Source organism: Electrona antarctica (assembly GCF_951216825.1).
Source record: "Electrona antarctica genome assembly, chromosome: 4".
Taxonomy (NCBI): domain Eukaryota; kingdom Metazoa; phylum Chordata; class Actinopteri; order Myctophiformes; family Myctophidae; genus Electrona; species Electrona antarctica.
In genome coordinates this window covers 35,581,653-35,604,152 of record NC_136809.1, presented here as the reverse complement: position 1 = coordinate 35,604,152, position 22,500 = coordinate 35,581,653, and the positions used below count along the sequence as shown (strand labels likewise).

At 45.3% G+C, this 22,500-nt stretch overlaps 1 protein-coding gene across 1 annotated transcript in view; it reads left to right on the top strand.

The window, feature by feature from the left end:
• The window catches only part of LOC306921289 (slit homolog 1 protein-like), a gene marked incomplete at its 5' end in the record, with an annotated part of 96,443 nt that overhangs the window by 55,791 nt on the left and 18,152 nt on the right, over nt 1-22,500 (top strand). Inside the window, 15 exons of the mRNA XM_079498398.1 lie at nt 2,526-2,669; nt 3,061-3,224; nt 4,386-4,409; nt 5,732-5,876; nt 6,127-6,201; nt 6,933-7,076; nt 7,958-8,101; nt 8,289-8,455; nt 9,115-9,253; nt 9,802-9,870; nt 11,396-11,467; nt 12,841-12,912; nt 15,135-15,206; nt 18,214-18,377; nt 21,814-21,938. Coding sequence (XP_079354524.1) covers nt 2,526-2,669; nt 3,061-3,224; nt 4,386-4,409; nt 5,732-5,876; nt 6,127-6,201; nt 6,933-7,076; nt 7,958-8,101; nt 8,289-8,455; nt 9,115-9,253; nt 9,802-9,870; nt 11,396-11,467; nt 12,841-12,912; nt 15,135-15,206; nt 18,214-18,377; nt 21,814-21,938 — 1,720 coding nt within the window. The remainder of the gene's footprint in view (nt 1-2,525; nt 2,670-3,060; nt 3,225-4,385; nt 4,410-5,731; nt 5,877-6,126; nt 6,202-6,932; nt 7,077-7,957; nt 8,102-8,288; nt 8,456-9,114; nt 9,254-9,801; nt 9,871-11,395; nt 11,468-12,840; nt 12,913-15,134; nt 15,207-18,213; nt 18,378-21,813; nt 21,939-22,500) is intronic.

Genomic DNA, 22,500 nt, shown 5'->3' with positions numbered 1-22,500 from the left:
AGAACAAATACTTTGTTAAAACTGCAACCATGTTACAGTACAGTACAGTACAGTAACAAAACAGAACACTCACATGCTTTATACAATTGCTGGAATTGAAATGGCAACACTTATGCCATCCCTCGAAACTAAACCCCTTCACACCATACACATCGCTATTTCGCGGCTGGGATTTTCCAGTGCCGTTAGCACTGGAAAATCTTTGACCATTGTAGCCTTTGCTAGCAACACACAAGATGCTGTTTTCCTGTGTTACATAAACAGTATCATTGTGATAAATTATGTGATATTAGATCTGTGCAAAGACACCGTAATAATCACTGATACCAGATCCAGCATTTTTGTAGACTGTATAGGAGGCATTGATTTCCAATACTGGTATCGCTATCGGAACAACTCTATTGCATTCTCTCTATGGTTACAGTAATTCCTGGCCATGTATTATGTTGGGTGATTGTTTCCCTGCAGGCTGCTGAATGCCAATAAGATCCACTGTACCGTATTATCATTGTTCCCCTGCAGGGTGCTCGGGTGGCGCAGCACTAAAGTACCTGCCCCTCACCACCACCCAGTCTAGGGTGGTGCAGGGTAAAGTACCTGCCCCTCACCACCACCCAGTCTAGGGTGGTGCAGGGTAAAGTACCTGCCCCTCACCACCACCCAGTCTAGGGTGGTGCAGGGTAAAGTACTGTACCTGCCCCTCACCACCACCCAGTCTAGGGTGGTGCTGGGGTAAAGTACCTGCCCCTCACCACCACCCAGTCTAGGGTGGTGCAGGGTAAAGTACCTGCCCCTCACCACCACCCAGTCTAGGGTGGTGCAGGGTAAAGTACTGTACCTGCCCCTCACCACCACCCAGTCTAGGGTGGTGCTGGGGTAAAGTACTGTACCTGCCCCTCACCACCGCCCAGTCTAGGGTGGTGCTGGGGTAAAGTACTGTACCTGCCCCTCACCACCACCCAGTCTAGGGTGGTGCAGGGTAAAGTACTGTACCTGCCCCTCACCACCACCCAGTCTAGGGTGGTGCTGGGGTAAAGTACTGTACCTGCCCCTCACCACCGCCCAGTCTAGGGTGGTGCTGGGGTAAAGTACTGTACCTGCCCCTCACCACCACCCAGTCTAGGGTGGTGCTGGGGTAAAGTACTGTACCTGCCCCTCACCACCACCCAGTCTAGGGTGGTGCTGGGGTAAAGTACTGTACCTGCCCCTCACCACCACCCAGTCTAGGGTGGTGCTGGGGTAAAGTACTGTACCTGCCCCTCACCACCACCCAGTCTAGGGTGGTGCTGGGGTAAAGTACTGTACCTGCCCCTCACCACCACCCAGTCTAGGGTGGTGCAGCGGTAAAGTACTGTACATGCCCCTCACCACCACCCAGTCTAGGGTGGTGCTGGGGTAAAGTACTGTACATGCCCCTCACCACCACCCAGTCTAGGGTGGTGCATGCAGTGTAAAGTACTGTACCTGCCCCTCACCACCACCCAGTCTAGGGTGGTGCATGCAGTGTAAAGTACCTGCCCCTCACCACCGCCCAGTCTAGGGTGGTGCATGCAGTGTAAAGTACTGTACCTGCCCCTCACCACCACCCAGTCTAGGGTGGTGCATGCAGTGTAAAGTACCTGCCCCTCACCACCGCCCAGTCTAGGGTGGTGCATGCAGTGTAAAGTACTGTACCTGCCCCTCACCACCACCCAGTCTAGGGTGGTGCATGCAGTGTAAAGTACCTGCCCCTCACCACCGCCCAGTCTAGGGTGGTGCATGCAGTGTAAAGTACTGTACCTGCCCCTCACCACCACCCAGTCTAGGGTGGTGCATGCAGTGTAAAGTACCTGCCCCTCACCACCGCCCAGTCTAGGGTGGTGCATGCAGTGTAAAGTACTGTACCTGCCCCTCACCACCACCCAGTCTAGGGTGGTGCATGCAGTGTAAAGTACCTGCCCCTCACCACCGCCCAGTCTAGGGTGGTGCTGGGGTAAAGTACTGTACCTGCCCCTCACCACCGCCCAGTCTAGGGTGGTGCTGGGGTAAAGTACTGTACCTGCCCCTCACCACTCTAGCGGTTCAAATCCACCGCGGTGCATGGCTCTGTCGGCTGTCTATAAACAAACACCAGTTGTGTTCGGGGGGGGGGGGGGGGGGGGGGAAGCCGGGCAGGGAGGGTGAAATTTGCAGTGGTGGAAAAAAGTACTCAAAAGTATTGGATATTGGAAGTACTCAAGTAAAGTACAAATGCCTCAAAACTGTACTTGGTTACTTTCCACCACTGGATATTTGTCACTGTATGTAGTTATGTACTATACGGGCTGGAGGTGGAATCTGTCAGCTGCATACTTCCTCCCGGTGGGGGCTCCTCACTGGAAGGTGAGCCAGTAGTACGGTACAACATCTGTGTCGACACACAGAAATGTACATGTGTTTGGGAGGCATTAATTGGCATGAGGACTAAATTGGGGGATAAAACGGGTTGAAAATAATTGGCTACTCTAAATTCAGACGATGGAGATGTGTTTTATCCCCCGCTGCAGGCTGCTGAATGCCAATAAGATCCACTGCATCAGAGCCACAGTGTTCAAGGACCTGGAGAACCTGGCTCTGCTCTCTCTGTACGACAACAAGATCCAGAGCCTGATGAAAGGAACCTTCAGCTCCCTGCACAGCATCCAGACACTGTGAGGCTGATGCTCTCTCTACCACTCTCTCTCTCTCTCTCTCTCTCTCTCTCTCTCTCTACCACTCTCTCTCTCTCTCTCTCTCTCTCTCTCTCTCTCTCTCTCTCTCTCTCTCTCTCTCTCTCTCTCTCTCTCTCACTCAAAAGTCTGCTCTTTCTCTTCCCCCTCTCTTTATCTCTCACTCTCTCACCTATCTCCCAGTCTCTCTTTATGCCTCTCACTATCTCTCTCTCTCTCTCTCTCTCTCTCTCTCACACACACACACACACACACACACACACACACACACACACACACACACACACACAGCACACACACACACACACACACACACACACATACACAGTCCCATTGGGTGTAATGACGTGGTGGTGTTGTTGTGCTCCGTCAGCCACCTGGCCCAGAACCCGTTTGTGTGTGACTGTAACCTGAAGTGGTTAGCAGAGTACCTGCGCTCCAACCCCATCGAGACCAGCGGGGCGCGCTGCGCCAGCCCCCGACGCCTGCACAACAAACGCATCGGCCAGATCAAGAGCAAGAAGTTCCGTTGCTCCGGTAATGTGAAAACATAAATAGTATTAACTACACTACATAGTAAAACACTACATTTGAATTTGCTGTGCGTGCGTGCGTGCGTGCGTGCGTGCGTGCGTGCGTGCGTGCGTGCGTGCGTGCGTGCGTGCGGGCAAGATAGAAGAAGAGAGAAGGGAGGAGGGAGAGTGCGCGCCCGTGCAAATGTGTGTGTGTGTGTGTGTGTGTGTGTGTGTGTGTGTGTGTGTGTGTGTGTGTGTGTGTGTGTGTGTGTGTGTGTGTGTGTGTGTGTGTGTGTGTGTGTGTGTGTGTGTGTGTGTGTGTGTGTGTGTGTGTGTGTGTGATGATAGATAGATAGCCAAAACCTCATAAAGACAGAAGAGGAATTCCGTCTCATTCTCATTGGGTCCACCATGCCAGCATACAGTACACTGTACTAACTGTGAGGGACGACAACAGACATTTGCCAAAAGCTGCTTATCAACAAGCTCACGTGTGTTTTTGGTGTCCTAAGTGGTTAATTTAACTCTTGAGTGAACTGAGCTCTCAGGGTTTGACTATATATATATATACAGTATATATATATATATATGTATATACAGTATATATATAGTATGAGGCCAGCCTCTTGCCACCAGGGACACGGCGGCAGGGCAGGCGCCTCCACCGCCATATAAACCAGACGCTGTTGCTTTCTAGCGCTGCCAGACTGTGAGAGCACAGAGTGACATATCACTTACATAACGCACCTCCACATACAGATGGACGCTTTCATGCATGGTTTCATTTCTGCTTTCCTGGGTATATATATATATAGTAATGTATGTTAATGGTTAGGGTTACCATTCATAGAACTGTGTGTGTGTGTGTGTGTGTGTGTGTGTGTGTGTGTGTGTGTGTGTGTGTGTGTGTGTGTGTGTGTGTGTGTGTGTGTGTGTGTGTGTGTGTGTGTGTGTGTGTGTGTGTGTGTGTGTGTGCGTGCGTCTAGCATGCGAGTGTGAGTGCGTGAGTGTGTGTGTGTGTGTGTGTGTGTGTGTGTGTGTGTGTGTGCGTGCGCCTGTGCCTGTGCGTGTGTGTGTGTGCGTGCGTCTAGCATGCGAGTTGTGAGTGCGTGAGTCTGTGTGTTTGAACATGTCAATCTCTGTATATGTCTTACATTTGACATGGTATTTGTTTTGTTTTCAGCCAAGGAACAGTACCACATCCCAGGTAATTCAAGCAGCTAATGACTTTTTGCGTGCGTGCGTGCGTGCGTGCGTGCGTGCGTGCGTGCGTGCGTGCGTGCGTGCGTGCGTGCGTGCGTGCGTGTGAGAGAGAGAGAGAGTGTGTGTACTGTATCTGTATATGGCTGTCAGCATGTACACGTTTTTCAGTATATATGGTCTCTGTCAGGTTGGAACCTCATATGTCACCAAAGCTTTTACTTTTCAGGATCCAAATTAAAGGCCAGTCCACACTAATGCAACTATCTTGCAACATGCAACTACTTGCAACTATTATCCCCAATGACAGTTGCAAAGAGTTGCATTGGTGTGGACTGGCCTTAAAACTGTATATTTGCAAGGAGTTGCATTGGTGCGGTCTGGCATTAAAACTGTTTTGTTGCAAGGAGTTGCATTGGTGCGGTCTGGCCTTAAAACTGTTTTGTTGCAAGGAGTTGCATTGGTGCGGTCTGGCATTAAAACTGTTTTGTTGCAAGGAGTTGCATTGGTGCGGTCTGGCCTTAAAACTGTTTTGTTGCAAGGAGTTGCATTGGTGCGGTCTGGCATTAAAACTGTTTTGTTGCAAGGAGTTGCATTGGTGCGGTCTGGCCTTAAAACTGTTTTGTTGCAAGGAGTTGCATTGGTGCGGTCTGGCATTAAAACTGTTTTGTTGCAAGGAGTTGCATTGGTGCGGTCTGGCATTAAAACTGTTTTGTTGCAAGGAGTTGCATTGGTGCGGTCTGGCATTAAAACTGTTTTGTTGCAAGGAGTTGCATTGGTGCGGTCTGGCATTAAAACTGTTTTGTTGCAAGGAGTTGCATTGGTGTGGACTGGCATTAAAAAGCAAAAGTATAGCAATGATCTACAAGCTTTTTACAAGTAGATCTGCTGCTTTTGATGCTTTTGTGTGACGTTGTATGAAAAAACCCCACCAAAAGTTGTATTAATTAGATAGGAGATAAGAGGATTAATTAGATAGGAGATAAGAGGTTTCTGCCCCGACAGGAACAATATGTCATGGCGGCTCCTTCATAACTCATGGGAGCAGGGCGGCGACAATGCTTTTTCAAAACATGTCGCCTCAGAGCAAATCCAGCCACTGGAGCATGAACAGAACCACATCAAAACCGAAATGGAAACACGGTGGGTTTTTCCCTGGCGGGTTGAGACAACGTGTGTGTGTGTGTGTGTGTGTGTGTGTGTGTGTGTGTGTGTGTGTGTGTGTGTGTGTGTGGTGTGTGTGGTGTGTGTGTGTGTGTGTGTGTGTGTGTGTGTGTGTGTGTGTGTGTGTGTGTGTGTGTGCGCGTGCGTACGTGTGTGTGTGTGCAGGCACAGAGGACAGGCGTCTCAGCTATGAGTGTAACAGTAAGCCGACGTGTCCCGCTAAATGTCGCTGTGAGGCCAACGTGGTCGACTGCTCCAACCTCCGCCTCACCAAGTTCCCCGAACACCTGCCCTCCTCCACCGAAGAGCTGTGAGCGCACGTACACTACACAGTACACACACACACACACACACACACACACACACACACACACACACAGGATCATGGTAAATGCTTGTTGACGGTATTATATATTATGAACGCTCTCACACTGCATGGATCCACACGCTAAAATGGTGTGTTCCCTTGCTAATGATGATGCGTTGTTCTGTTCCATTCTAATATTGATCGTCCATCTCTCCCTCTCTCCCTCTCTCTCTCTCTCTCATCCTCTCTCCAGCCGCCTCAACAACAACGACCTCTCCGTGCTGGAGGCCACTGGCGCCTTCAAGGGCCTCTCCAACCTCAAGAAAATGTAGGTCACTTAGAGAGAGAGAGAGAGAGAGAGAGAGAGAGAGTAAATCTCTAGTATAGACATCTATTCTTCCAATGCATCGTCTTTGTTCCATTCCCCCCGGGGGGTATTATGGGGGGGGGGGAACTAATTTATGGAAATAGTTCACGGAGTCGCAATCAATAAGTTGTGATCAGCTATACTGTAGCTCCATAGAGATGAATAGAGTTACTGTAGGTGTTTTATTTCTCATATATCTCCATAGAGATGAATAGAGTTACTGTACTGTACTGTACTGTACTGTACTGTACTGTACTGTACTGTACTGTACTGTACTGTACTGTACTGTACTGTACTGTACTGTACTGTACTGTACTTAGATAATAGATAATAACAACAACAGTAAAAAAAAGAAACAAACAAAATAGGAAACAAAGAATAAAAGAGCATCATCATATATGTACATGTGCATATAGCATATAGTCTTGTTATGTTGTGCAGTATACACCAACAGCATTTCTTATTATTTTAAATGCGTGTGTGTGTGTGCGTGTGTGCGTGCGTGCGTGCGTGCATCCGTGCGTGCGATAAAATATCCGAACTCTTCAGAAACATTCAGTTGCAATGCATTTGACCTTGACTCTCCAGTTGACTGTAGAGATGTAGACAGAGGGGGTTCATTGTAAGCACCTTAGCGTGACGACAATGACAATGATGTCCCTTCTTTGACCCTCTCTTTCGACCTTTTGCAGTAACCTGAGCAACAACAAGATCTCAGAGATGGAGGACGGGGTGTTTGAGGGAGCGCGCTCCGTGGTGGAGCTGCACCTCACTGCCAACCACCTGGAGTCCGTCAGAGGAAGCATGTTCAAAGGCATGGAGGGACTGCGCATGCTGTGAGTTGTTAGACCCATTCAGTTCAATTCAAAGCTTTATTACAGACACTCAGGGGGTCCATAGAGCACTGGGCCGGGACCCATGTGTGGGTCGCAGATACATTTACTCAGGGGGTCCATAGAGCACTGGGCCGGGACCCATGTGTGGGTCGCAGATACATTTTTATCGATTCCATTTATTTTTGGTTTCCTACATTTAGTTTTTAATTATTATTATTTCAAAACATTTACAAAAAAACATGAATTGAAAACGAAATTCTAAGATTTTGTCAGCAGTCATTTCATGAAGAAAATAAAGAAAAATCTAAGATATTTCATAAATTAGAAAATAAATCTTTAAGAAGTAGTGAAAATAGCCGATCTACAAGCTTATAACGTGGCGTGAAGTGACGCGTTGTGAACTTGTAGATCTGCTTTTTTCACTAGTTTGGTCCCAGGCAAGCGTCTAATTTCTCTTTTGGGTATCGCGTGCCGTGATATCACGAGGTGTGACCATACATGGAGGCGTGACACGACACGTGACACGACTGGCGGGAAATGCAGGTTTTCATAGTAAACTGCGACCTACAGTAAGGTCGCAATAATATATTATATCATAATGTATTATGTTCTATTTCTTAATGTAAATGGTACGTGTTGTAAATTGTCACTTTTTTGCTGCCGTTCCTGCTACCCTGATCCCTGATGTATCTTATTTAATGGGATTCACCTTTATTGTATAATAGAACAAGATACCGTAATCATCATCATCATCAGCAGCAGCAACAGTAGGCCTATATTTAAGTGTCACAATATTGTCTGAGTTAATTTTTGTGTGTGCATGTGTGTGTGTGTGTGTGTGCGTGTGCGTGTGCGTGCGTGTGCGTGCGTGCATGCTATAGGATGCTGCGTAACAACAAGATCAGCTGTATCCATAACGCCAGCTTCACAGGGCTGACCAACGTCAGGCTGCTCTCCCTGTATGACAACCAGCTGAGCACCATACTGCCTGGAGCCTTCGACACTCTGCCCAACCTGTCCACACTGTGAGAGACACACGCACGCACACACACACGCACGCATGCGCACACACACACACACACACACACACACACACACACACACACACACACACACACACACACACACACACACACACACACGCAAAAAATGAGTGAGACGTTCAGGACTCTACATTTTAGAGTCTAAAATACTTCTTGTCCCTCCCTCCAGGAACCTCCTGGCCAATCCATTCAACTGTGACTGTCGTCTGTCGTGGTTTGGGGCGTGGCTCCGTAGCCGGCGAATCGTGACGGGGAACCCTCGCTGTCAAGGCCCCGCCTTCCTCAGAGAGATCCCCATGCAGGACGTGGCAACCCCGGACTTCCAATGTGAAGAGGGTAGGGATGACAATGTTACTGTACATACTGTACATACAGTACAGTATGTCCCTTCAATGTGAAGAGGGTAGGAGATGACAATGTTACTGTACATACTGTACAGTATGTCCCTTCAATGTGAAGGACAACATTGGACAACATTGTTTTAGGTTCATGTTTTAGGTTGTTATTAGAGAAACTAAAAGATGAGGGTTACATTTTTTTTCATTTGCTGCTTTCGTTTAAGCGATTTTGGCTATTTTTGACAGGGGGGCGGGGGCATTCAAACAAGTGGCTACATATGTATTTTTTTTACAAAATTGTACAGCGATTTCTTTATGTTTATTTACTATAGTCCTACTAGACCCAAATACGGAGAACAAATTTCACTGCGGTAACGTGTGTGACAAATCGAATGACTTTGACTTTGACTTTGAAATTACATTTGGCCACAAAACAAAACAACCTAAAACATGAGCCTTGGTTGAAACAAACCAAAGTTATCCTTTATCGTGTAAATACTGCGCTAGCAAAAAAAGGGAGGAGACAATTTGAAGGACTTGTATGGCTTCTTCCCAATGGATCTACATGACAACCCTTTGTTTTTACCCCTGGATTTATTTCTGGTGATAAACACGCACAAAACACTCTCCTAGTCTCCTCTCCTCTCTCCTCTGCAGGTGTAGTGATGGAGGACAGTGTGTGTGGTCCAGGGCCTCAGTGTCCCAGCCAGTGCACATGTATGGACACAGTGGTGCGTTGCAGTAACAAGCACCTGCAGACCTTACCCAAGGGACTGCCTCGCAACGTCACCGAACTGTGAGCCGTGTGTGTGTGTGTGTGTGTGTGTGTGTGTGTGTGTGTGTGTGTGTGTGTGTGTGTGTGTGTGTGTGTGTGTGTGTGTGTGTGTGTGTGTGTGTGTGTGTGTGTGTGTGTGTGTGTGTGTGTGTGTGTGTGCGCGTGCGTGTTGTACTGCAGGCACATATTTAGAACATGAAGTGAATCTTATCTGTTCATTCATTACTGTTAATCCGTGAGCTAGGTGGGTTGGTGGGTGTCACCTGAGGGGAATAATGATTTGTCGTGGTATACAGGTCTAGAGTGAATGTGCTTCCATACATTCCAGATGTATGGAAGCATCTGGCCTTAGGACGACCTAGAGAGTCCCCACATGATACCGATGACCCGAAATGAGGCCCTGGCTCATGGACTATGTGCATTTTTGTTACTTGTATTGGATTAGTCTGCTGTCCAGTTGAACCCTAACCCTGCCCTCTCTGCCCCCACCCCCCTGCCCCCCCCCCCCCCCCCCCCCCCCCCTCTCTCTCTCTCTCTCTCTCTCTCTCTCTCTCTGTGTGCTCCTCTAGTTATCTGGATGGGAACCAGTTCAGCAGTGTCCCTAAAGAACTGGCCACCTTTAAATACCTGCAGTTGGTGTAAGACATTGGCTTTGTATATTCTTACAATGTAGTTCTATCTCACGGCTAATCACAATTGTTGTGTTTTCTACTACGGGTCCCAGTGGACTCATCAAATGTTATAAATCAGTGGTTCCCAAACAAAGTGGGGTCTGCTGGCCAGGACCGGTTTTCACCACTTCAAACCGATGTTATACTTTGGCCGTTCAAATATAGCTGCTCTACAAGCTCACAATGCATCACATCGCAAGCTCAAATCTTCACAAATGAAATCACAAGTCTTCTCTTATATCCTCGGCACAAAATCTTTTCAAATTGGGAGATCTGCGGCCAAATACATATCAAGTAGGGGGTCCTAGACATGAACATATTTGAGAACCACTGTTACTGAAAGTACAACCTGTACTGTACTGTACTGTACTGTACTGTACTGTACTGTACTGTACTGTACTGTACTGTACTGTACTGTACTGTACTGTACTGTACTGTACTGTACTGTACTGTACTGTAAAGTGTAAGTGTGTTTGATGATGGTGTCTAATGTAATCTTTGTCAACAGTATATCTTTAGTGTGTGCACCCACATTTTGGCCACCAGGGGGTGATCTAGACCTTCTAATTGGCTCAAGGCTAGTCTGAAGGTCCAATGATGCTTCTAATGACTTGTGCTGCATTAGACCAGGGGTCTTCAACAGGGGGTCTGAGACCCCTAGGGGGGTCCACCAAATATTTGTGTGAATCTGTGGTGGGGAACATTAGCCAAAAATAGCAGATCTACAAGCTGAGTGTTTAAAAGGTCCTGAAATTACACATTCGCACGAATCCTATAATATATTAATAGAAAAGATCATGTGTGTCAAACAAGTCTGTAAAGCTATGAAATCTATGAAGAAGTTGAATCTGCAACACGATTTTATACAACATAGTGTGGGGTCCCTGCTTCATATCTCTCAGCTAGGGGTCCTTGGCCTGAAAAGCGTTGAAGAGCCCTGCATTACACCAACACACAATTCAATTAATTTAAATTCAAAGGGCTTTATTGGCATGAGAAAACATACGTTTACATTGCCAAAGCAAAAACTCGAACAATACAATCAAAACAAAATGTATGTACAGTACAGTACAATTGAACGTCAGAATCTCCAATAAATCAATTTCAATGTACCGAGATCACTCAATGCAGCTATTGCAGGAATACACACAATGATTATTCTTTAGGGTGGTTGTGTTCCACTTGATAACGTTGTCCTATCACAGCAGCTCACGAATCTCGCTGCTGTGTTTGCACATTGTTGTACTCCGCCCAGCAGATATGGGAGTTTTTTTTGTCATTTGTCATGTTTTTGAAATCTCCGTGGGTGATTGCAATCTGTGGGAAGTATGTGTCTCTGATGTCTTGGTGTACTGGACAGATGGTTAGGAAATGTAGCTCTGCAGTTTCCACTTCATGTCTTTGCACTTTTCTTTGCAATTTTCTCTGCACTTTTCCTCTGCGTGTTTCTGTGTGTGTGCTGCTGATTAGTGTTAACCCTTTGCATCCCCAGAGACCTCAGTAACAACAAAATCAGTTCCTTGTCTGACGACTCCTTCTACAACATGAGCCAGCTCACCACACTGTGAGTACGCACGCACACGCATGCACGTGCGCACGCGTCTGCGGCATAATCGTCAAAATAGTTTCCATGATGGAAAATACAATTTTCAAATATAAAAAGCAGAAATATTTCCGCCTATTTTTAAGATTTTAAGTATACAATTCAGACTAATTTCTTTGTGTATTCATGTCATTTATCATTATCTTCCCTGTGTAATATTTAATTATGAAGCCTAAATGCCAAACAGAAATGGTTTTTTTAATTTATATGCTCCAATTTACAATGACAAAAACACAATTAAATCGCAATTATTTGTCTGACAATGAATCGTCAACTTAAATCTTGTAATCGTGACAGCCCTAATTTGGTGCCACAGTTCAAACATGTCCATGGAACAGGTGGTCATCAGAGCCCACGATGCCCACAAAGGGGACAGGGGGAAGAAGCATAAAGCTGATGAAGCCCTACCCCTGGCTCAGACTGCATATATCACTGGTTCCCAAAGTGGGGTCCGGGGACCCCCAAGGGTCCTTGAGGGAGTTCCAGGGGGTTCCCAGCTAAATGATAGTTTGGAACCAAATGGATCCTTATGGGTCTAACTCTGAGAGTATACAGAGTATTTTGTACACACTCAGAGTTAATTTAACATTGATTTAAAATATAAATTGGGGTTCCAGAGATAGAAATGCCATTAAATGGGGTCTGTAGACTATATGCATGTCAAACTGGGGGTCCTTGAAATTAAACGGGTTGAGAATCACTGCTAGAGCCGTCAAAATGTTCTCTTATGGCATATCTTTTTCAAATGGGGGTCCGCAGGCTAATTACGTAGTGTCAATTTGGGCGTCCTTGACCTGAAAAGGTTTGGGAACCACTGGCAGAGATCACCGGTTCCCAAATGAGACTTTGACCATGATCTAAACTAGTGAAAATAGCAGATCTACGAGACTACGAGCAGGTGGATCTGCTTTTAATACTTTAGAAAAAACACATAATTGGTGTTAATTCAACAGAGCATATGTTTTGACAATCACTAAGAGTAAGAGTCAAGAGCCAAACCAAGATAAATAATAATACAAATGCATATCTGCATGATTGAAAATAATAGCTATAAATAAATATGACTGCACGCTGTATATATGAATTAATTAAAGTGTGTTTAAGCAGGTATGCGGTATAATGAAGTGAGCCAGCTGTAGCGTGTGTAGGTGGTGTGTGTGTGTGTGTGTGTGTGTGTGTGTGTGTGTGTGTGTGTGTGTGTGTGTGTGTGTGTGTGTGTGTGTGTGTGTGTGTGTGTGTGTGTGTGTGTGTGTGTGTGTGTGTGTGTGTGTGTGTGTGTGTGTGTGTGTGTGTGTGCGTGACTACCGTAACTCTTCTGTTCTCCCCTGCACTAGCATCCTCAGTTACAACTCTCTGCGCTGCATCCCTCCACTGGCGCTGGGAGGCCTGCGTTCTCTACGACTACTGTAAGCACCCACACGCTAACTAAATGCACGTCTACAGGCACTAGTATCCACACACACACACACACACACACACACACACACACACACACACACACACACACACACACACACACACAGGAGTAATCAACTGCTTTTGTTTAATTATGTGAGCGGCGCTTGTTGCTCTTTGTCGTCAACAAGGTGACGATACTCCATAAAAAAACACTGGATCAGCTCCAGTATATACCAGTAAGACGCCCTGAGCGAGGTCGCGTGCACGCATCCGCCTGGGTGTCGGCCATAGAGTATTAAAAGGATAGAGACTGAACCGGAGCGATTACTTTCAGTGGAAGTTGCTCAGTGGCATTTTGAAGCACCCGGAAGAACCGTCTACTTAAGTGCAAACGAGCGCTCAATGTTAAAGCCCAGATGCACGGGGTTTCCTCGTCATAACTCCACAGGTCAGCCTGCAGTCCCCACTCTTACCACTAGCGCCTCAACGTTGGAGAGCTTCACTGGGGGCTTGGTGTCGGCAGACGGCAGACTGCTGGGCAAGCGCTGGCGCTTTGGCATGGGGGGTCAGATCAACATATGGAATTAATTCTGTACTGGCCATATATGGAGTGTGTCTTGAGTGTACAGGATTGAGGTCAGAGGTCAGATCAACATATGGAATGTCAGCACAGGACGGACGGGTGGGGAGGATCAGCTCCAGGTCAGCTCCATATGGAGATCTAAGGGTTTGAGGTCAGATGTAGAGTTGCTGGTCGGATCCATATATGCAGATCTAGATGATGATTCAGTCTTCTCCATGTATGGTTATCCAGGGTTGATGAGGTCAGTGTCATGATCTTCAAATATGGAGATGGCCATATATGGTGGCGTGACGTGTCACGAGGCGTGACCTTATATGGAGGCGTAAATGGTAAATGGTGCATTTATATAGCGCCTTTATCCAAGGTGCTTTACATAGATTGTGCATTACATTCACCCATTCATACACACATTCATTCACCGATGGTGACGGAAACTATGCAAGGCACCAACCAGCACATCAGGAGCAATTAGGGGTTCAGTGTCTTGCTCAAGGACACTAACTCTGGGGGAGCCTCGGGTTCGAACATCCGGCCACTCTACCCCTGATCTACCGCCGAGGCGTGACTGACTGACGGGAGATGCAGGTTTTCATAGTAAATCACTGTTGTCGGGCAGAAAGCTCTTGTCTCTGTATTCAAACTTTGGGTGTTTTTTCCCTACTTGCTGTAGTGTGTACCCTACTTGGTCACACTACAGCGTCACACAAAAGCATCAAAAGTAGCAGATCCACAAGCTCAAAATAGCGAAAATAGCTGATCTATATACACGCTCGTACAATAATAGGAGTTGTAGATCGGCTCTCTTCACTACTTTTAAAAGCTTAAAAAAACGAAACGACACGAAATAGCGATATACATGTACCAGTACAGGGTTTCTGCCCGACACTATTGTCAAGTCATATTATCAACTCTGTTCTTAGACTTCAGTTTGACTCTGATTATATACAATATAATAGGCAGTGTACGGTACCTATTATACCTTATTGCCTATTATACTAATAGTGATAATTATACTGATAATTATGCATGCTGATAATTAGTTCAGAAGTGGGTTGTGCACATTCATTTCGTCGCTGGTGTTGGACACAAATCTGTGGTTTTTCATATCAAGGTGGTCCATCATTTATTTGGCATTTGAGCCACGGACCACCATTTGATGAGATTTAACCTTGCAGACCCAAAGCTAAAGAATATTTTGTTATCGTTGGATTGTGTCCACAATGTCATGCTGTATTGATGTTGGTACCATAGAAGAGATAACAGGCAAACGTTGATAAGGGCACACTTGGCCACTTTCACCTGAGGAAGGCCACCCCGAAACGTTGTACCACTGTACCACTTTGTTGTATTTGAAAGTAAAAACACTTTTAGGAGTAATGCTGTTGTGCAGACCTTTATTATGTTGAACTCATAGAAGGCCTTTGCTATATGTTTCATCAGTTTCAATTGAAACGGGCCTCCACCCTCTAGGGGCCTTTAATTTTGTGGTTAAAAAAGTTACATTTGAATTAAGTGAAATCACTGAATATACCTTTAAGATATTGAATGTGATTCTGAATGTAATACATTGATAGCGCCTGTGAAAAGCCATTCTGATCCCCCAGACTTTGACCCGGAACTTAGTGTTTTCTTTTATTCTTCTTTCAGATCTCTCCATGGCAATGACATTTCTGAACTACATGAGGGCATCTTCAGCGATGTGGCTTCTCTGTCTCACCTGTGAGTGACGCACGCACGCACGCACGCACGCACGCACGCACGCACGCACGCACGCACGCACGCACGCACGCACGCACGCACGCACGCACACACACACACACACACACACACACCTCTACCACTTACAGTCAGGGGTGCAATGGTCGTTTCACGCGACACCCCATCGTTCCCACAGTTTTTTCCACAGCATGCACAGGTACGCATGTGGTTGCGTGTGCACGCTAGAAAGTGTTCCCCTCGATTCATGAGCCAAGTACCCAAGTGGATACTTATTTGCATAACTGGTTACAAGTCAGTGTGCAAATGCACCTCACTCCTCCAGCAGTTTGGCTTCAGTAGTCGCTGCTGCCAGTAAGTATCCCATCGGCACGCAACTAGTTTAGACATACTATTTGTCCGACTGCCATTAGACCGACAACCTACCTCAAACCCTAACCTAACCCTAAGCACGGGAGCAGCACATGTTCGACCGTTGTTTCCGCATGTTGGTCCGTTGGTGTGTCTAATCTGCGTGTGCTTCCCCGCAACAATCGAAGAGACACTGTCGAAGAGAAAGATACACACTCATATACATAGATATATATAATAAAGGCTAGATGGCTCATCCACACTCTGGCCAATGGAGAGCGACATGCCCCATAGACGTTGTGTCTATGGGGCATGTACTTTTTAAATAACCATAACTTGTTACATTTTCAACCGATTTTCAAATGGTTTGGTTTGTTATAAACGTCAGAGACGTCCGCATACTTTTATACGACGTTCATATAAAAAACAACATTAGGCAGATAAGCGTCCTGAATCATAGCCACGTTGACAACGTATGTAATAAACCAACCCGTTTGTAAATCCGTCAAGATTTGAGGGAATTATGACTATTTTTGTTTGAGCTGCCATAGAACATAGCCTACTGTACTGTAGCCCCTCAGCAAGATGGCCACTGGGTGAACTACGTCAGAGACTCCGCCTTGAGCCATCTAGCCTTTATATATGTCTATGCCCATATATGTGTCTTTCATTGTTCATTGTTCATTCATTTCCGTTTCTCTTCCTCCATTCATTCAGCTCGCTCTCTCCACGGTGTGTCTCTGTCTCCCCTCTGTCTTTCTCTCTGTCCATCCTCCGCTGGCTGAGTGAAACAGGAGGTAGAGTAGTCCTCACTGAAGGAATGAGCCCCTCTTTCTTTCTCTCTGTCCATCCTCCGCTGGCTGAGTGAAACAGGAGGTAGAGTAGTCCTCACTGAAGGAATGAGCCAGAATTAAGCCTTAATGCAGAGCCATGTGGTCCATCGCCAAGAAAAACATAGTTTGTAGTTTTAGTAGTAGTCGCAGTCATGGCAGAAGGGGACTTTCCTCACCTTTTTTTTACAATGTGATTTAAAAAGTCTGAAAAACTATCCAAGATTTACCCTGGTTTTGATGCTGGCTGTCCGCGATGCCAGCACAAGCCTGCCACGCAGCGTCATACGTATGTTTTGGTCATACAACTCATTTGTCAGGTTTTGGGAGAGAATGTTCGAGGCAATGTCTTATATGTGGTGGAACGGACGCTAGATCCTTGCCCGGTGATTGCAGTTTTTTTCCTCGATCTCCAATCGAGGAACGGCTCACAAGTCTTCAGGCAAACGCTGTGGCGTTCACAACACTTTTGGCTCGTATAGGGTGATACTTCGGCAATGGAAGTCAGAGAAGCCTCCCTCGGTTCAAACAGTGGGTCAAAGAGGTTCTCTCCATGATTCCTCTAGAGAAACTAAGGTACAACCGTAGTGGTTCTAATTCTATAGATACATTAGGACTAGGACCCTTTTCATAGAGTTTACCTTGAATACATATTCCCTTGTACAATCTGTTATCAGTATCACACACCAAATCTGACACTGGGTGGCCTCTGATTGGAGGCCTTCAGTAAGTAGACAGTTGGATATCACCGTAGTATTCAACTGAATGGTGGATATAATGTATGTAACCTAGATACCATACCCTGATGGAAAAGGTTCATGTATGTGAAATCATTGCTACATCAATAAAAATAAAAATAGTGTAAGTCTAAAATGAAAAATGTAATCAAAGCTAAAATCTAAAGTCGAATCGTGACACCCCTTTGTTCATTACGTGCTTCAATAAGAATTAGTCTTATAGTGTTCAACTGTCAGTGAGTCTCCCGGTCTCTCTCTGGTCTGGAAAGGAAAGGTCCACTGGTTTGGATAGATAGATCCATAGCTTTCAAGTGGCTGCCTGCGATATGGGATTAGCTGGAGAGATCAACTAGTTCCTGGGGCAATATTGATTGTGTGTGTGTGTGTGTGTGTGTGTGTGTGTGTATGTGTGTGTGTGTGTGTGTGTGTGTGTGTGTGTGTGTGTGTGTGTGTGTGTGTGTGTGTGTGTGTGTGTGTGTGTGTGTGTGTGTGTGTGTGTGTGTGTGTGTGTGTGTGTGGGGTACATACAGTAGGGAGTGGAGGAGCCATAGACACATTTTCACTTTAGTTGAGCACCCCCTGTGTACACGGACCAAGGGGCCAAACCATTATTTCTAGTTGTGTATCATCATATTATCTTCTGAATGAGAGAGAGAACTAGCAGCACCTTGGGAGAGCTCTAAGGAGTGAGAGCGCCACTGTGTGGACGTTAAAAACAATTCAGCAAATGCAATAAATAGCCAAATGGCTGCATTCTTCCTTCCTTCCCTTTCCCCCCTCTTTTTTCTTTTTCTTTTTCTTCTTTTTTTAATTTTTGTTTTAAAGTTTTTTAAGTACTATTTTCTCCAGTGGCAATGGGCAATCTGTGAGTGGGTGCTGGGTACGAGGGCAAAAGTAAAAATGGAAGTACAACAATATATTAATGTACATGCAATTTACTACAACTATACATATGAAATGACATGCAATTTATATCGGTATGTATTTATTAATTTCTTCTTCCCAATAAAAGAACAAAACAACAACAATAACTTGGTAGGCCTATTTATCTCTGTGACGTAACAGAGTGAACTGTTTGGTTGACATTCCCAGGGCCATCGGTGCCAACCCTCTGTACTGTGACTGTCGGCTGCGCTGGCTGTCAGACTGGGTGAAGAGTGGGTACAAGGAGCCTGGCATCGCCCGCTGCACTGGGCCACATGGCATGGAGGGCAAGCTGCTCCTCACCACGCCGGGAGACAAGTTTGAGTGTCTGGGTGAGTACAGCAAAAGCACTATGATGTTTTTTACTTAAAGATGGAGTGCCACAATTTTTGTATTTTTCCCAGTTTTTCATGTGTCTATGAGGTGACAGTACTTCATTAGACACACTGGAGTTGTTTTTATGTGAAATGATGTATTCCCTTTGTATTTAGGGTTTCTTCCTGGAGGCTGAACCCTTGACAGTCAAACGTGCCAATGAAAAAAACAGTAATATAGTGACATCACATTATCAGCCCCTCCCCTAACCCCTCTTTAACTTTAACTTTACATTACAGTACCAATACTGCAATGTAGAAATACGTACAGTACAAGTAAATGGCCGTAATTCAAAATGTAAAATGTAGTAAAAAAGTATTGGTATCAAAATGTACTTAAAATTCCAAAAGTAGAAAGTACTTGTGCAGAATGTCCCATTTCACGCGTTTTCAAATGTAAAAAAATAATCACACCCGTGTGAACTGAGTGGTGCAACTCTGTGTGGGGGTCCCCGGGGGGTCCCCAGAACTTCCAGACCAACAGGAACTTCCAGGGTGTCGGCCCGTTTCCGGTGAGCCGCTCCTCGTCCGAAACGGTCGAGAAATGAGTTACTGTGTGGGGGAATTAGCAGACAACACACTCTCTCTCTCTCTCTCTCTCTCTCTCTCTCTCTCGCTCTCTATCTCACTCTGTTTCTAGCACAACAGCGCCACTTTTGCCCCTACTGGTACTCTAAACATAGGGACATACACAGGGACAGACGGACAAACGAAAACAAATCTTAGCAAGTGGGGCTTATAGTAGATCAACTATTTTGAAATGGCTGAAATGTATATGGGGCTGAATTGGTTACTCTGTTTAGTAATAGGCTAATTACAATTTAGGCATTTAGCATACACGCTTAATCCAGCGTGATTTACAGTAAGCATGAACAACACATGGTAATACATGAAATACATTTTAGTAATCAAGACTCGTGTAAGCTAAGAAACTCACATCCGTCAAATATCTGTACAATGAAACTATGAGTATACACTATAGTGCTGTCTATATTACGTAAGTAGGTGGGTAGATGTAAGGTAGAAGAAGAAGATTGAGTCTGCAGTTTTGATTGCAATGGGAAGTTAATCCCATAGTTTTGGAGCCAGAAGGGAGCAGAGTCTGGGATGTGTGGAGCGCTGTCCCGGCTTTTTTAGTGAATGTTCTGCTAGCTTGCCTGTGTTGGCTGATCTGAACGCGGGTGGTTTATAGGGTCCGATCGGACTTTGAAGATATGGGGTTGCCATACCTTTAGTTGCTTTGAAGTTTTTGCATCAGAGTTTTGTACTCTGTGCGGGCAGCAACTGGGAGCCAGTAACTAAAGTTTTCAAATAATTGTAGTGGAGTAAAAGTACTATATTTGCCTCTGAGATGTAGTGGAGTAGAAGTAAAAGTACAGAAAATTGGAAATTAAAAAAATACCTAAACATTTTACATTTTAAGTATAGCGCAAAGTCAAAGTGGCTTGTGATGGACATTTTTTATCAAACATCTGCCTTAGACAAAAAAGGTAACTTTCCTTCAAGTTGTACTGCTTAATTTCCTGAAGGTGTAAATTGCAGACTTGCAGAGAAAAAAGGAATCCAAGGCACTCCGTCTTTGGTGAAAACCACTCAAAAAGATTCATATAGTTTATTGGTGAGCAAGGCAATTAAAAAACAGGACCTACGCGTTTCGACCAAAATAGATACCTTTTTTGTCTATGGTTCTACCTGCATTAGCAAAGAGCACCCATCTAAGAGTCACTAACTGATCCCTGCAGCACTTCCATTTCTCTATTTTTAAACATTTATTTAAGCTTTAAGTTCTGCATTTCAGAAACGCATAAAAAACTAGTCCTAAATGTATACTAGTGCAGTGGTTCTAAAAGTGGTTTGAGAGACCTTCAGGGTCTGTAACTCTGAGAGTCCTTGAAAATAAAGAACCACTGGGTGCCTATGATGTAGATTCCAATGCTCACATTTTAAATGTATTTCTGCATTAATGTTAATCAGTGAGTCATACATTATTCCGAAGAAAACCTGGAGACTGGCATTTAGTAATTGGGTCTTATAATGAACAAATTAAGAACGTTATAATGTTATGTGAAAACAAAAATCTAAAATATGCCAGTGTACGGACATATTAATGACCCATGGAGAGAAGCATAAATAAACGTACAGTATCCCTGTCTACAGTAGGTGACACATTAATCTGCTCCGCATGCGGCGCTCCGCAGTCAATTTATACTTTCTGTTTCTGTCTCTTAGGAGTTATACTGTGATACTCTATTATGTGTCATTTACTGGGTTGTGTAAGCATCTGTCTGTCTGTCTGTCTGTCTGTCTGTCTGTCTGTCTGTCTTAACTCGCTAACTGCCAGAATTAAAACATATTCTATTGCAGCGCTTAGCAGCGATTTTGAGCGTGTTTTTTTTTGTTTGTTTTTTTGCCAGGTGCGTGAAAAGCATCCTGGCCTACATTCACCACTACCTCTAGTAACGACCGTATAGTGGACACTTTTTCATAATTGGCTGCCTCGTCTCTAGGCTGCTTCTAAGCCAATGGGAGACTTACCCATGGAACCAATAGACTGTACGGCAACCGCAGCTGAGGCAGAGGCTGCGCCTGCGGCACACAAACTGATTATACTGTAGAGCAGCGTTTCCCAAACCTTTTTGGCCATTCACCCTCTGTTACCTCCCAATCTAGCTAACGCACCCCCCACATGGAAATAACAGATATTTATTGGTTATATGAACATTTTATATATGCAACATATATGTGACATATTATTCGAAATTGCCCGCCTGCATATATGTCACATAAGCTATATAGAGACATACATTTCCTATATCCACATATATCATCCACATACAGTATATGAACCTTAATATGGCATATATTCTGCATATACACCACAAGGGGTGCACCACAAGGGGTGCACGCACCACAAGGGGTGCACGCACCACAGTTTGGGAAGCCCTGCTGTAGATGTTCATTAACAAGAGCTTTCTGCACCTGGCAGTTATGACTAACCTTTCAAGAGCCACAGAATATTTCACTCCAGGACGATTGACACACCGAGTGTCACAAAAGAAAGAGGAGTGTCTCTGCTTCCACTGACAAAAAGCTTGTGAACCGCGACCCTCCATTCCATAGTTATTGACAGATGAATATTGCTTGCTTTCGCCAAAAAGCAACTGAAAGCAGAGAAAAGTTATGTCCGGGTGTAATCTTCTTTGAGCGGTCCTCGGATCATTCACAGGTTGCAGAAGAGTGCACTGCCCTCTATCGTAAACCACTGAAAACAAATGACGAACGATACGTCGATGGCACTCTGAGCCTTCGATTGAAATGACGTGTGTACATTAAAGCAGTGGAGTGTCCATAGTAAAGCAGCTTGTGTCCATTGTGTGTGTCCATGTGTGTCCAGGCCCAGTGGAAGCCTCTGTCCAGGCTAAGTGTAGCCCCTGTGTCTCCAACCCGTGCCAGAACCAGGGGCTCTGCCAGGCCGACCCCACACAACTCTACACCTGTGTGTGTAAACCCAGCTTCACGGTACGGCACATTCTGTCTGCTTGTTAGTTAGTTAGTTTATTTTGGTCCATTAAATAAACAGTAGCCTACAGTACTTTACTTTTTTTCCCCCCCTAAGACATTTTTGGGGGGCTATTTTATGCCTTTATTGATAGGTAGACAGTAGTGTGACAGGAAATGATGAGAGAGATGGGGGGGGGGGGGGGGGGGGGGGGGTGACACGCAGCAAAGGTCGTCGGGATCGGGACTCGAACCCGCGACACGCTGTCAGGCTGGATTACCAGCCTAGGGGCCTGGACCGCTAGGCCGGCCCGGGCATGAGCTTCTTAAAATGGTCAGAAAAGGTGTTAGGCTGAAGCCAAAGCTCACTTTGCCTACCCTATTTGAATACAAAATGGAACAAATGAACATACTTTAGTAAGTTGATTTAACAAACAATTGATTACTACATTTACTAATCCAAGAGAGAAAAATATTCTGTTTTAAATAATAAATTGTTCATAATATTGTAGCGTAGCATCATGTAGCTAGCAGTACTGTATGTAAGTATTACCACACAAAAAAACCTACATCGCACTATACT